Raw genomic sequence first — 13,847 nt, forward strand, 5'->3', positions numbered from 1 at the left:
TGGTATAAAAGAATTCAAGTCAAGGTAGAGATTTGTTGTACAGACTTAAATTTTTATGACACACTCATATATATATATATATGGAAACAAGTCTCTTGTGAAATTTCTTGAGTAAACTTTATTAAAAACAACTTGTTCACCAAGTTTGGCAACTTATAAATCCTTCAGGAAGAAGTTCCTTCTCTCTCCTCTGTATATCAATACATAAATAGATCATTTGTGATGAAGTTGATGTAGAGTGAAAAAGTTATGAGAGGTGAGCATATTAGGTGCATTTGGATTTAAGGATTTGAGGTGAGCATATTAGGTGCATTTGGTTTTAAGGATTTGAGTGATTATTCTCTCTAGTTCTTATAATTTTTTTTTATTAGTAGTACATTTTTCCTTTTCCTTTGTACTAACACCAAACCACTTAAATTTATGAGTTTTCTTTATTCTTTTTATTTCTCTATTTTTCTTGTTTATCACTTTCTTACTTAAAATAATAAATAAAAAATCTAAAAAATCTTATGTTGAGTTATATTAATCAACAATAGAGGTCAAAAGTTTACACTAAAATATAAGATTAATATGTAAAATGACTATATAGTAAATCTATATAATAAATATAAATATTTAATTTAATACTTATGAAGGTATATGTTTAAGCTATTGAATTAAAAGCAGAAGGGTCGGCAAAGAAAGACTGAAATCATTGGATTAAATTTTAATTAGCAAAACGGTTTGCCACATGCAAAGGACTTTGGTATTTTCCATAAGATCCTGAATTTGAGGTAGTCAAATTTCCCATACTATACTTTCTAATCTATAAATATAAATATAATAACTATTAGATTCTTTTCTTAGAAATGTGTCAAAACTCAGAGGTGGATTCCCAACGTGTATGGCCAAAACAACCATATACATGTGCCTACTTGGGGCATCAAATTCTTCTTATAAAAGAAAACAATAAATAATTTTAAAAAAAATACTTTAATTAATTGAAAAATGGGGAAAAAAGAAATAAAAAGAAAAAGGGGTTTAAAAATAAATAGTGGGTCAAAATGGGTAGCCAATTGTGCAAAAAGATTCTATCAACCAATACAGTTTGAAGCAGTAGAAGCCATGAATTTGCTTTTCAAGATATGATAATGCTTAATTAATTGAAATTTTTGAAGCTCTTCCTCTTGGCTTTAGAATCTAAATCTTGTTACAATAAGATTCCCAGAAAGGAATTGCTCTGTGTGTTGTCCACTTGTTGTTGTCTTTTGGTGTATGAGAAGACTGCATTTGTTCAAGAATCTGTTCTATTCTCATGATTTTCAGTTAAATCACTTGTAACTATAAACTGTCACAGAAAATAATGACAGGCTTGTAACAATAATATAATACTCTCTCCATTAACTCTGTAAATATATTCTTATTTTTATTTTCCATATCCATCTCAATTTATTATATATTGAAAAAATAATTTCTGTAAATTGAAGTGTTTAATATATTATAATTTTAATTTAAATATTTAATTAAATAATATAAATTAATATAAAAGTATAAGTATATATTTTGGCTATTTAAATAACCATCAAAAGTTAGCCTTAATCACTGAGCTGTTATATATTTTACTTCAACAAAATTAATTTCTTTTAATTATTTTTCCACAGGAAAAATTACTTCTATTTTTTATGTGTCTAAATATAATAATTCTAAATAAAAAAAATTCTATTTTAATAATAATGCCAAGAATTTTCATTGTAATCCTAGTCAACAATTCCATTTTTATTAGATAATTTTCAGCAAAGCAGACCAATCTTTTATGGTGGAGCACAGTCAGCATTCCCAAGGTATCTCTTGGTTCTGAAAAGGTGGAGGTCAAAAGCTACTTTTAGTTTCAGTTATAATTACTTAATTCAGTTTCAGTTAGTTGTTAAGATTCTTCCAATAAATTCCAATTTTGTATATAATTTTTTGGCCATATTCTTTTTGCATTTTCATCTATATAAACAACCCATTTCTTCACTTCCTTCTCACAATATTCCTTCACTGCCTTCTTTCAAATTGCTCTCTTGCTAGGCTAGCCATCTCTTCTTTTTTATTTCTCTGCAGGAAATGGAATTGCTTGGCTACACCATTGCAGCCCTTGTGCTGACAATTTTGAGGACAGTTCAAGGCCAAGGAGCTGAGTGGATTAATGCCCATGCTACCTTCTATGGAGGGGCTGATGCATCTGGGACAATGGGTAAGCTAAAGGGGAAAAAAAATGATGTTTTTCTTAATTAATTTTATTTACCATTAATTGGGTCATGGTCCTTTTTTGCAGGTGGGGCTTGTGGGTATGGGAATCTTTACAGTCAAGGGTATGGAACAAATACTGCTGCATTGAGTACTGCTCTTTTCAACAGCGGGTTGAGCTGTGGAGCCTGCTTTGAGATCAAATGTGTAAATGACAACCAATGGTGCTTGCCTGGTTCAATTTTTATCACTGCTACTAATTTTTGCCCACCAAATTATGCCTTGCCTAATAATGCTGGAGGCTGGTGCAACCCTCCTCAGCATCACTTTGATCTTTCTCAGCCTGTCTTTCAACACATTGCTCAGTACAAAGCTGGAATAATCCCTGTTCAATATAGAAGGTCCTGATTGCCCCATTTCAGTATAAACTCAAAATATATGTGCGTATATTAGTCGAGTTCGAATTCGAGATCTCACAGTGAAATTATATGTATGCAGGGTTCCGTGCAGGAAGACAGGAGGAGTTAGATTCACAATTAATGGGCACTCATACTTTAACCTAGTGCTTATAACCAATGTGGGTGGAGCTGGTGATGTGGTTAGTGTTTCAATAAAAGGTTCTAAAACCAACTGGCAAGCCATGTCAAGGAACTGGGGCCAGAACTGGCAGAGCAACTCATACCTAAATGGTCAAGCTCTCTCTTTGAAGGTCACAACAAGCAATGGGCACACTCTCATCTGCAACAATGTGGCTCCTTCCAACTGGGCTTTTGGCCAAACCTTCACTGGAGGCCAATTCTAATAGTTTTCTAAACTTGCATGCCCCAACAATAAGCTAACCAAAATCACCCTTATTTTCCAGATTAAGCCTAACAGAAAAATTTTAATCCTAGTCCTATTATATAAGGTGTTTCAATGGGGGAATTTTTCTTTTTTAAAATGACCCCATTAGATATTTATATGTATGAGTTTGTGTCTGACTTGTAGGTGCAGGTAATTAAGTGTATAAGGCATCTGCTAAGTGGTAATTGGTGGGTGTGATTTTGGCAGTGGTGAAAGGAAACTTCTCACCCTCTTGAAAGAGTTGGCTTTTTTTTTTTTTTCGGGCCTAGTCTGTGAAAGAGATGTCAGAGCAAATTTTTCCTTTTGCATTGGCAATGGTTGAAGTGTAACTAGTTTTTGTGTTATGTTCTACCAGTGGAAATAATTAACTTTTTATTTGTGGACTAATTTCATTTTGTGTTTTTAAAAAAGAATTTTATTTTATGGTATTGCATTGGTATCATATTGATTGTATCTAAAATTAATTTTTCTTTTTTATTTTGACGGAATATAAAACTCGCCTAATTTAATTTAGTTCATGATTAAAAATAGAACAAGCACAGCAATGTGGACGGTCGAATTGAGCTACCTCTGCCTAGTTAGAGGAGGATCTCTTTTGTTTTTGAACATAATGGAGATGGGCAATTTTTTTTATTGAATATATCAAATATTTTAAATATTAAAAATTTTAGAATTAATATCTTGTTTATAAAAATTAAAAAACATAATTTACTTTTATATAAAAATTAGAGGCTATGTATTTAACTTATAAACTAATTAAATAAATGAACTTATTTATTTATAATATTTTCTAAATTTATATATTCAGCTTATAAACTAAAAAATAAATTAAAGCGGGAATCACTAAACTTATAATTTAATTTGATCAAATATTGCCTTCATTTGATTTTAAAATTTCTACTATATATTTTATTTAATATTTTTTTAATAATTTTAATAATAAATATATTTATGAGATACTTGTTATTGAATGTGTTAAATATTTACCGTGATATATAAATTAGGAATTTTAGACACCATTCATAAACATGATATGAAAATAATATAAAAACATTAAGAATTGAATTTAAATTCATTCATATTCATAATTTTAGACACGATTGACAGTGATTGGTGAATTTTTATTTTGCAAGATCTGTGAAATCAATGCATTGGCAAATGGAACTTTGAACAAAGAAAAGCTTCACAACTCCTCCAAGACTAAGAGCATGTGTGTACGATAATGGCAATGCAATTTGATACTTGAAAATTGAGATTATTTCTTCATTTTCTAACATTATTTTAGTATAAACTCTCCAGGAAGTTCTAAATCTATACTTTCTATTATATTTTATTATAAAACCCTTGAGTAAGTTTAAGCTATTAATATCATATATTTAACGCCCACATACTTCATTATTCCTGTGTGCCCATTGATTTCATGTCTAATTATTTAATTTTTTTTTAATTTCCACAAAATTATTATTTATTTTCCTTTTTATTCTATAATAATATATAAATTCTATTTAATTTTATTTTATTTTTAAGAGATTTTTTAAAACATCTCTTAACATCAATAAATTTATCCCGTCCATCCCATAATTTTTTTTCAAATTAAGAATTTCCAAAATCTAACTTAATAAATTTATTGTCATAGATAAGTGCGGAGAGAAGTAATTGAGAAAATGCAATTACTGTATTTCATATAAATCATATAGCATCTTCAAAAATATGCACAAGGAAATTAATGAAAAGCACCAGGGTTTTGGCCGCTTAGACCAGAAATCCTAAATTAATAGTTGAAATCCTAATTTTTTTTTAAATTATTAACAGATAACTAAATCAAATCGATATGCCTCAATGAAAATAATTAAATTCCATTAAATTATTTCAGTTATAACTGAATCTCCATATAAACCCTAATGTTGCAGTTTAGTGAAATAATCAATAAACTTAGTAATCAAATAGATTGGACTCGTTCATCCAAAGTCAATGCTTGAGTTTCGTCTTCCTCAAAATCTAGAGGCTCACTTCAATAATTTATTAATAGCGTGGACCGGTCTGAAATTACACTCAATTCAATATTGAGATTTCATTCTTTTTCTTCATCGATATATATATATATATAATTCTTTTCTATATTAGGTGTACATAAATTCATAAATTTACATAAATTTTTTTATATTTTCACTATGAACTTATGTTGATATAGTTTTAAGTTTTTTCATATAAAGAGAAATTCTTGAAACATGATAAAAACAAGAATCAAATATGATGAAAAAATGTTGGGTGAGAAACTGAAAATGATAAAAGCTCGAAACCTAATAAATATGGAATTGAATGGTATGGAAAATAAACGAATTAAGAGAAAAAGTCGAGTTAATGTGATAACATATAAAAAATAAGATCAGTAAAATTGTGACACGTGTACACATGATATGAAAAGTTTTCGTAAGTCGGGTCATCCAATCTGACCGAACAGTGAAAAGTTCGACTAATAGAATATGAAGATCAAACATTTAATTCCCCGTACCTCATCAATATTTAGAATGACTTGACCGACCGTCTCAAAACTCGTACTACAAACGAGGCAATCGAATACAGGAAAAATCGATCTCAATGACCGAAAGGAATATGCTTTTGAATAGGTCGGATGAGCCGGACATAACATGATGAAATTATGGTAAGGTGTCGACCTCCAATGCGATGGACGAACCCTCTAGTCTCTCTGAATTATTAAATGCATATGCAAAAAGGCTGTCCAGCCGCCTAACACACCTGCCAAAGAGTATGGACTAAACTTGCTCCGTAATTATGAGCCGCCCGACACATTGCCAAAAGATGCCACACCCAATTTAATGGCACTTGACACTGCCTGCCATCAGAATGACCCTCCATTATATATATCACTAATCAAGCCCCAAAAGGGGCTCTTTCTCTCACACACACATATATCCCCGTCTTCTTTTATTTTATAGATCTCATTCCTTAATATCAAACATGGAGGTACTTAACGGAACCAATTATGTATCAATAGTCAACCCATTGAACCGAGCCTTTGTCCAGGTGTCATCATTTAGACACTCCACTGGATCTTAGTTCATTAAGTGGTATCGTCTGTGGAAAACGAAGGATACTGCCTGTCGCCGGAATTTCCAAATAAAACACATTGAGATCCATAGAGCAAACCAAGAAAAGCTAACAGTCAAACAATAAGAAAGACCGAAAGCAAGAGAGATGGTGAAAGACCGAAGAATCACCAACTGCATCTAAAAGGCACACGACAAAAATCAGATAGAAGAAGACGTTGATACAAGAAGAAAGAACAACACAAGAGCGATCCATTAACCATGGAAGAGAAGTGACATGCACGAGTTACCCAATTGTACAATTACCTTTTTTAACTCAAAGTATTTTTGCTATTATGAACTGTCAAAAAATTTAAAACTTTAGACGAAAGCCTTATATATATAAACCTAAAATAGATAGTATATTGAAGTAGCTTAAAAAGTTCTCATTTGTGATTAATATTAACATGAATCCACTAAGAAAAGGATTATCGTTTAAAGCATGCTAGAACCTGAGATCTCTCAGATTTAATTAGATGCATTTACCACCAGATTAAACCTGTGAGTGCATGCATGAGAAACTTTATTTATTAAATTCTTTAGAATCATATGAGATGATATAGTTGAACAAAATTAATATTTGCATTTAGTTGAAATATTAAGATAAGTATCTTGCTATTCAAATTAACAACCAGAATTCTAGTTACACATATTTTGTGCAAATTTTTATTTTTTTTTAAAATAAAAAATCAAAAGTAAGAGAAAGGTTGGAGAGTCGGAGCTAACGGCCCAAAAATCACCCAAAGAAGGAAAAAACGCTTAGGAGAATTAGAGCTAAAAGCCTAGAAAAAGCAAGACTTGGGGCTAAGCACCCGGAAGAAACACGAGAATAAAGCGTCCGAATGCATATTCAAGGCTAAGAGTTCAGAAAAAATACGAGAGCAAAAGTGTTTGGAAGCGAATTCAAGACTAAAAGTGTCCGGAAGTAGGAGAGTAAAAGTGCTTGGAAGCAAATCCAGGGCTAAAGGTGTCCAAAAGTAAAAGAGCAAAAATACGCAGAAACGAATCCAAAGCTAAAAGTACCCGGAAGTAAGAGAGCAAAAATGTTTGGAGCATCCCGATGGACTCTGACCGTCTTATTCTATTTTACATATCCTTTTTTTTCAAAATTAAACATAAAAAACCTAACAGAATTAATTATAGATCAACGGTCAACTCATTAAATCGAGCCTCTTTCCACATTTCATAGCAACAAACATGCAAATTTAGTAGGAAAATGTATGTTATTATAGGAAATTAATTTAAAATTCTCATGCTCTCAATTTGCCTCTGAAAATTGGCTCTTTACCGGATCAAATCAGAGTAGACATACGAGTTAACTACCTTATTTTAAAAAATAATAATAATACTTATTGTAGAAGTTAAAAGACCATTTTAAGACAGTATTATTTAGCTTATGATTTAATTTTAATTAAACTCTAAATCCTTACCATTTGTTTAAAATAAACTTTTTATAAGAATTCAATTTAATGGAATTCTTTAAAAAAAATTTTTAATTTATAAAAATTTCATTTAAAAAAAATAAAATTATTTATATTTTTATAAAAATTCATTTAAATTCGCTGTTGAGTGATTAAATCGAGTTTTGAAACTTTAATAATAAATAGCAAAATGATCTTTTTTTCACATCATTATAAAATATATAAAATTAATAAATGATTATTGACCATATTTGGAAGTGGCTCACATGGAAAATTCATTTATTGAGCACAATATTTTAAAAAGTTTATGTTGACTCATATTTATAGTTAAAATTTTAAAATTTCAATAAAAAAATTAAATATTTTTTATTAGTTATAACTTTAGGCAGACTAAATAAAATTTTAAAAAATTAATAATAAATTATAATATAATTCTTAAAACTTTAATATTGATGTAAACTTTATATTTAAAAGTAAATATACATAAAAGAATTTTACTAAATATTTATACATTTGAATTTTTTTTTAACTCTCTTTTTATATTTAATGACTGAAAAGGTTGCCTCTTTTATGCTAAAACAAATTTTTAATATTGCATCTTGCTATTTCTCTTATTGCATCTAAACATTAAAAAAAATGCAACTAAATAAAATTAAACGAAATACTTTTGTATTCAATAAATATAATATAATATAATATATATATATTTACAACTAAAATACTTTATTGTAATAAAAATTATTTTTTTTCATAAATATTTATTTTCTCCATTTCATAATTTTTATTTATATTTCTTTTTTAAGATATTTTAAAATTATTATTCACTTTTTAAAAACTATTATAAAACTATTTAATGTTATTTTATTTTCAAGAAATTTCTTAAAATATTTTTTAGTATTTAATAAAATTTAATACTTTTAAAATGATATAATTAGAAAGTTAATAAAAAATATTTTTCTGTGAACAAAAATTATAAAAATTACATCTTCAACATTAACACTCCATTTAAAATTAAAATTTTTTTAAAAATTCAATTCAATTAATTTTTTTCTTTGCAATTCTCTAATTTAAAATAATAAAAAAATCAATTCTTTTTAAGTTTAAAATTTTTTATCATGCATGAAAATGAGATCATGTATAATTTTATAAAAAAATTATTTAATTTTTTTTTACAAATTTATTTATACCAAAAAAATTATAAGTTTAAATGAAGAGAATATTTTATAAATTAAATAAAAATTTCTAATACTATATTATATTATAATCACATTTGGGATAAGATTAAGTTCATGCTCATATATAATCATTTAATTAATTTATTTATTTTCTCTAAAACAAACTGTATTAGACTGACCGACTTACTTTTTGAAAATAAGCATAGAGTTTTTTCTTTTAGGCGGCTCCATAAATGTATTAGACTGGAAATACTAATAAATTTATCTTTTTTCTAGTGGTTATTGGTGTTGAAAATAGGCCTGCTTCTGCATATTTCATGATTGTTGTTTTGGGTGGTTAAGCTGAATTGGGTGATAGTTTGTTGTTTTGGTTTCGTATTGTCTCGACTTGGTTGGATTGAGTTTTTTTTTTTTTTTCTTATTTCTTATTGTTGATTTAGGTTGTTGCAGATTAAATTGAATAGTTTGGGGCTATATAGAGTGTACGTTGTTACCTTCTCTAGTGTTGGATGTGATACAGTCAGTAATAAAGGCCTTCAAAATGGTGGCGTCACCGTAACTTTGAAACAAGTTTTGGGTTTGGCATTATTGAGAGTAAAGAGAGCAATATTATATTTTTATTTTTAAAATTTTCTTTTTTTCAAATAATGGCAAATGGTCTAAAAATAAATGATTGTTAAAATTTTAAACTATATGAATATTTAATGAGATTTTTAATATGCAGAGATCGTTATTAATGCAGACAATAATCAAGAATGAATAAATTAAAATCCTTCCTCTCCTCCCTTTCGTTTTCTTCCAGCTACCATTTTCCTTTTCTCATTTCATTTATGCTACAAGTCTTCATCTTGATTCTTAATCTTGCTCTCCCATCACTTTCTTTCGTCTCGATCTCAATTTTAACAAGGATACTCAATGGTAACACCAACTGGACCTGCCAGCCTCCCTTCCCACGGATAGGCATTGACAAACCATGCATACCATCCAAGCAATGCGAACTCTGCAGGAGCGCAACAAGATCTTTCGTTCTTCCCCATCCGCTGATATTGGCAATGCAAACTTCTTTGCTGGTTGGGTTTTTTTTTTTTTTCCCTCCATTGCCAACTGAGATTGTGTTTGTGGTTGATATTAAATCTATTAGATTTTCCTTTTTCTTTTTTTTTTCTCTTACTCTGTCTCTTCCGATTTAGATACCCTGAGTTTGCTGGCTATGTATATGGAAATGGTTGCTATTGCTGAGTGCTTGAGAACGAGAAGTCGTATTATTCAGTTCGCTTATTTTTAATTGATTCAGATTAATTTTGTTTCTAATGTATTTCGTTTTTGATTTTTTTATTTGGTTCAATTCAAAACCAAAGCAATTGCTTGCAATTGCAGACCCCTAAAAGATATGTGTATGCTACTCTAATCAAAAGACGCTTTAAAAACCAAGGTGCTCAGGGAATCCTGAACATACCCATATGCATAATACTAGCAGTCGACAGGCTAGTTTGGCACCATTCAAAACATGGTAGATATTATGTACGGCTAAGGTACCAAGTTGCCCATTCTTTGGAGGAATTGCCAGTGTTCCAGCCCCAATTAAATAAGATTATTTCTGGAAAATCATTTGGATATTGGTCGCCCCTAGCAAATCGAAAGCCCGAATTGTCAAACAGTGGAATCTGTTTAAAAAGTACATTTTACTATCAGTATGCATTTCAAATCCGTTTAGCATGCATACCATCCGAACCTGATTAAATATGAACGATTGTGCTGAAAAAGGCAATCTGGACCTAAACACATTCAACAAACAAATCCCAAATCCAGAAGCACATATCAATACTAGAAATATCAACACAAATAAAAAAAAATTAAACACAAATCAATACCAGCACACCCACAGTAAACCTACAGCAATCAGAGGCGTTGCTTGGTGCATCGAAAGGGGGAGGCGTCGTTGTGGCAAATCCACAGCAATAGGAGGCAACGCGTTACCCGCATGTTGTGAATAGTGAGGTAGTTAATAGTATGTCTGTTGGTGTGGAATGAAGTCGATCAAGTTGAACTGTTGGTAGCTTAGTTAGCTCAGTAGCCTTCCAATGTACTTGATTGTAGAACGACGAATATTCATTCATTCATTGAGAAATAAAATCAATTCTCTTTCTCTCTCACATCTTCTCTCTCTGTTTCTTCTCATCTGTTATTCTGTTACTCCTAGAAGTAACTGCCTTCCAGATTCGGGTTCTGGTTGCTATCCAGCCCAAAAACAACATAGAATTTTAGAAAACCATTCTTATCATTCAAAATCGGCCTGATGTCCAATTCACTCAAACAGACAAGCATGCACATCTCAATCAAACTGCTGCTAGTTGACTGGATGCATAAAATAAAATAAAGAAAATAAAATAATAACAAGATGCACAAAACATTTTCAAATGAGTAACATTTTTCCTCAAAATTCTCATGACACCAACAAGAAAACAATTAAAACATTGGGTGCATCAAGTCCAACTAATCTAACCCAAAAACAAAAAGATATTCTCATAAACTGGAAAACAAATGTAAGTATGATATAGAATGCTGAACTTTTCTCATTCTTCTTCAACAACGGTCCCTTTCTCACTGACATAGATACCATCAAGGAATTTCCTGATATCTTTGTTCTTAACATGGCATTTCTGTCCAAAAAAAAAAAGAAAAGGAAAATCAGTGAGGAAGTGTGCAAGAGTTCTGCCATTGCATGCACCATTCGTCTATACAAATTTGTGCTTACAACACACACGCTCACAAGCACGCCATGAGAGAGAGAGAGAGAGAGAGAAAGAAAACCTGGTTTATCAAGGCAGCTGACCGAGACACCAATTCAATATCATTCCCATCCAATACAAGCTCATCTTTAACCTTATCAGACCGAATAACAGTTACACCTTCAAGCATATCCACTTTCCTGACCTAAAGGAACCAACCAAAAAAAGCCCAAATCATTAGTGTAACTAAAATGTTATTCACTCACATCTATGAAGTCATAAATTTCATTTTCTGCTTTGGAAAGCCTGCTATTGCATCAAAGTAATCCTCAATCTCAAATAATAATCACAACTAAATTAAATAGGAAAACTATACTAAATATGTTTCATCAATAACCTATTTGACTTGCATACTAAAATTATTTCAAGATATTAACAAGCTTTGCAATTCACTTTTTCAATGTTATTAAGATTGGATAAGTGAACCAAACCTCAAACTGATGCAGGATTATAATTTGATAGGACAAGGAAAGTGGCTCATCATGAATTTACCTGGCTGGTCCAACTAGTAAAGGAGAATAGGACACAAACCCTATGAGATATTTAAAATCACAACAAATTGAGCTTAATTAATAGTTGTATATTTTTTTATTCCAAAATACATGTCTCTATTTCATAATAATATAACAAATATCTAAGATAACAACTTCATTTTTAACGTATAATTGATAGTTCAAATATATTACAAAGACAATTACACATTTATAATTGTTTTTTTTTTTCAAAATTTTTATGTATTACTCATAAATATAAGAAAAAAAATCTAAAAACATAAAATTAATTAATTTTATATCAATTTCAAAAAAATATTAACCTAACCTAATAAATATTAAAAGTTTATATTTTTAAATAGTAAATTTGATTAATTATCTTTAATTAATTTTTTATGACTCAATGATCGAACCAGTGAAGCCCTGCTTGAACCAGAACATATTAATTCATCCCTACAGCCAGGTCAACATCCGGAAGAAGTTTAATAACGCAAACCTATATACACATAAGCCGGAGGAAAATAGAATTTCAATAATTTCAGAATCAAATTGAAAAGACACAATAACCATATCAAAATCTATCCCATCGTAAACAGACAACATTTAGAGGCATATAGAGATTGCCAAAGCAAGTAATAGAGTAAAAGGAAGATACCCTCTTCTCGCCAAGGAAGTTCCGAATCTCAATGGCAGTGTTGGAGTTAGTAATGGAAGCGTTGATGGGGAAGTGAGCATAAACAAATCGCATTTTGTAGCGGTAGCCTTTGGTGACACCAGTGATAAGATTCTCAACGTGGCTGAGGGCGGTACGGATGGCAGCGCTGGTCTTCCTGGAGCCAAACCATGCTTCGATCTTGAGTTTGCGTTTCCCCGTAGCTTCATCCTTGATGAGATGGAAATCGAGGTTCAAATGCTTGAAATTGCGTGTGAGCTTACCTCGAGGACCCTCCACCTCTATGACCTTGGCATTGATCTTGATCTTAACCCCATCGGGAATGTCCATAGTTTCCGATGAAAGAATTGTCTTCATTTTGCTCAACCCTTCAACCCTAGAAGAAGCGGCGTCTCTGTCTGTCTGTGCTCGGGCTGCAGCCTGCAGTTTATAAAACCCTAGCCTCCCATTCTTATACACTCAACTTACTTAAGTTAACACGTGTGAGGCATGCGCTTATTACTCCCTCCTTTAATTTTTATTTTTTATTTTTTAAAACAAAAAAAAATAATGCTTATAAATAAATAAAAAAAGCTCTTTCGTTTTTTCCATTATATTATGTTTTTTTAATTTAAGAATTTAATTATCTCAATTTAGAAAAAAAAAAAGAGTATAATCCTTAATAGTCCAACGCGAACTTCATAATTTTTTAAAGAAATATTTTCAACTTACAAAATAACAATACAACTCTATTAAAAAAATAAATTTATTTTTACATAGATTAATAAAATACAATTAATATAGTTCAACTAATAAATTTTATATTATTTTCTTGATATTTTCTTCACTCATTTGCTTAATAACTAAATTACTTTTAAAACAAATAAATTTAACATATATTTTAATTCCTAAATTTTTACATAATTAATAAATATGAAATTTACTATTTAATTATTAGAAATTATCATTATTAATAAATTAATTTTTATATTTTTTAAAATTTATTAAAATATTTTTATCTTTTGTTTCGATAAATGAAATAATCTTTTTATTTTCTTTTTCATTAAAAATGGATAAAGAATAAAAAAAATTAAAATCTAATTTTGTCATCAATAACACTTTTTTTGCAATAATAATTTAATTTTTTTTTTAATTTTAACC

General features: G+C 29.8%; 2 protein-coding genes across 2 annotated transcripts; one reads left to right on the top strand and one right to left on the bottom strand.

Moving 5' to 3' along the window:
* Nucleotides 1-1,996: 1,996 nt before the first annotated feature.
* On the top strand, nucleotides 1,997-3,435 carry LOC110611135 (expansin-A15). The gene is made up of 3 exons (XM_021751277.2): nucleotides 1,997-2,215; nucleotides 2,297-2,609; nucleotides 2,707-3,435. Exons 1-3 carry the CDS (start codon nucleotides 2,086-2,088, stop codon nucleotides 3,008-3,010), a joined length of 747 nt encoding a protein of 248 aa, XP_021606969.1. The 5' UTR covers nucleotides 1,997-2,085; the 3' UTR covers nucleotides 3,011-3,435.
* A 7,718-nt stretch (nucleotides 3,436-11,153) lies between these two features.
* On the bottom strand, nucleotides 11,154-13,145 carry LOC110612141 (60S ribosomal protein L9). Its single transcript, XM_021752832.2, has 3 exons — nucleotides 12,690-13,145; nucleotides 11,566-11,688; nucleotides 11,154-11,414 (listed from the first exon to the last, which is right to left on the bottom strand). The coding sequence occupies exons 1-3, from the start codon at nucleotides 13,062-13,064 to the stop codon at nucleotides 11,328-11,330; spliced, it is 585 nt and encodes a 194-aa protein (XP_021608524.1). The 5' UTR covers nucleotides 13,065-13,145; the 3' UTR covers nucleotides 11,154-11,327.
* Nucleotides 13,146-13,847: the final 702 nt, after the last annotated feature.

The sequence above is a fragment of the Manihot esculenta genome, chromosome 3, assembly GCF_001659605.2.
Source record: "Manihot esculenta cultivar AM560-2 chromosome 3, M.esculenta_v8, whole genome shotgun sequence".
Classification (NCBI taxonomy): Eukaryota; Viridiplantae; Streptophyta; class Magnoliopsida; order Malpighiales; family Euphorbiaceae; genus Manihot; species Manihot esculenta.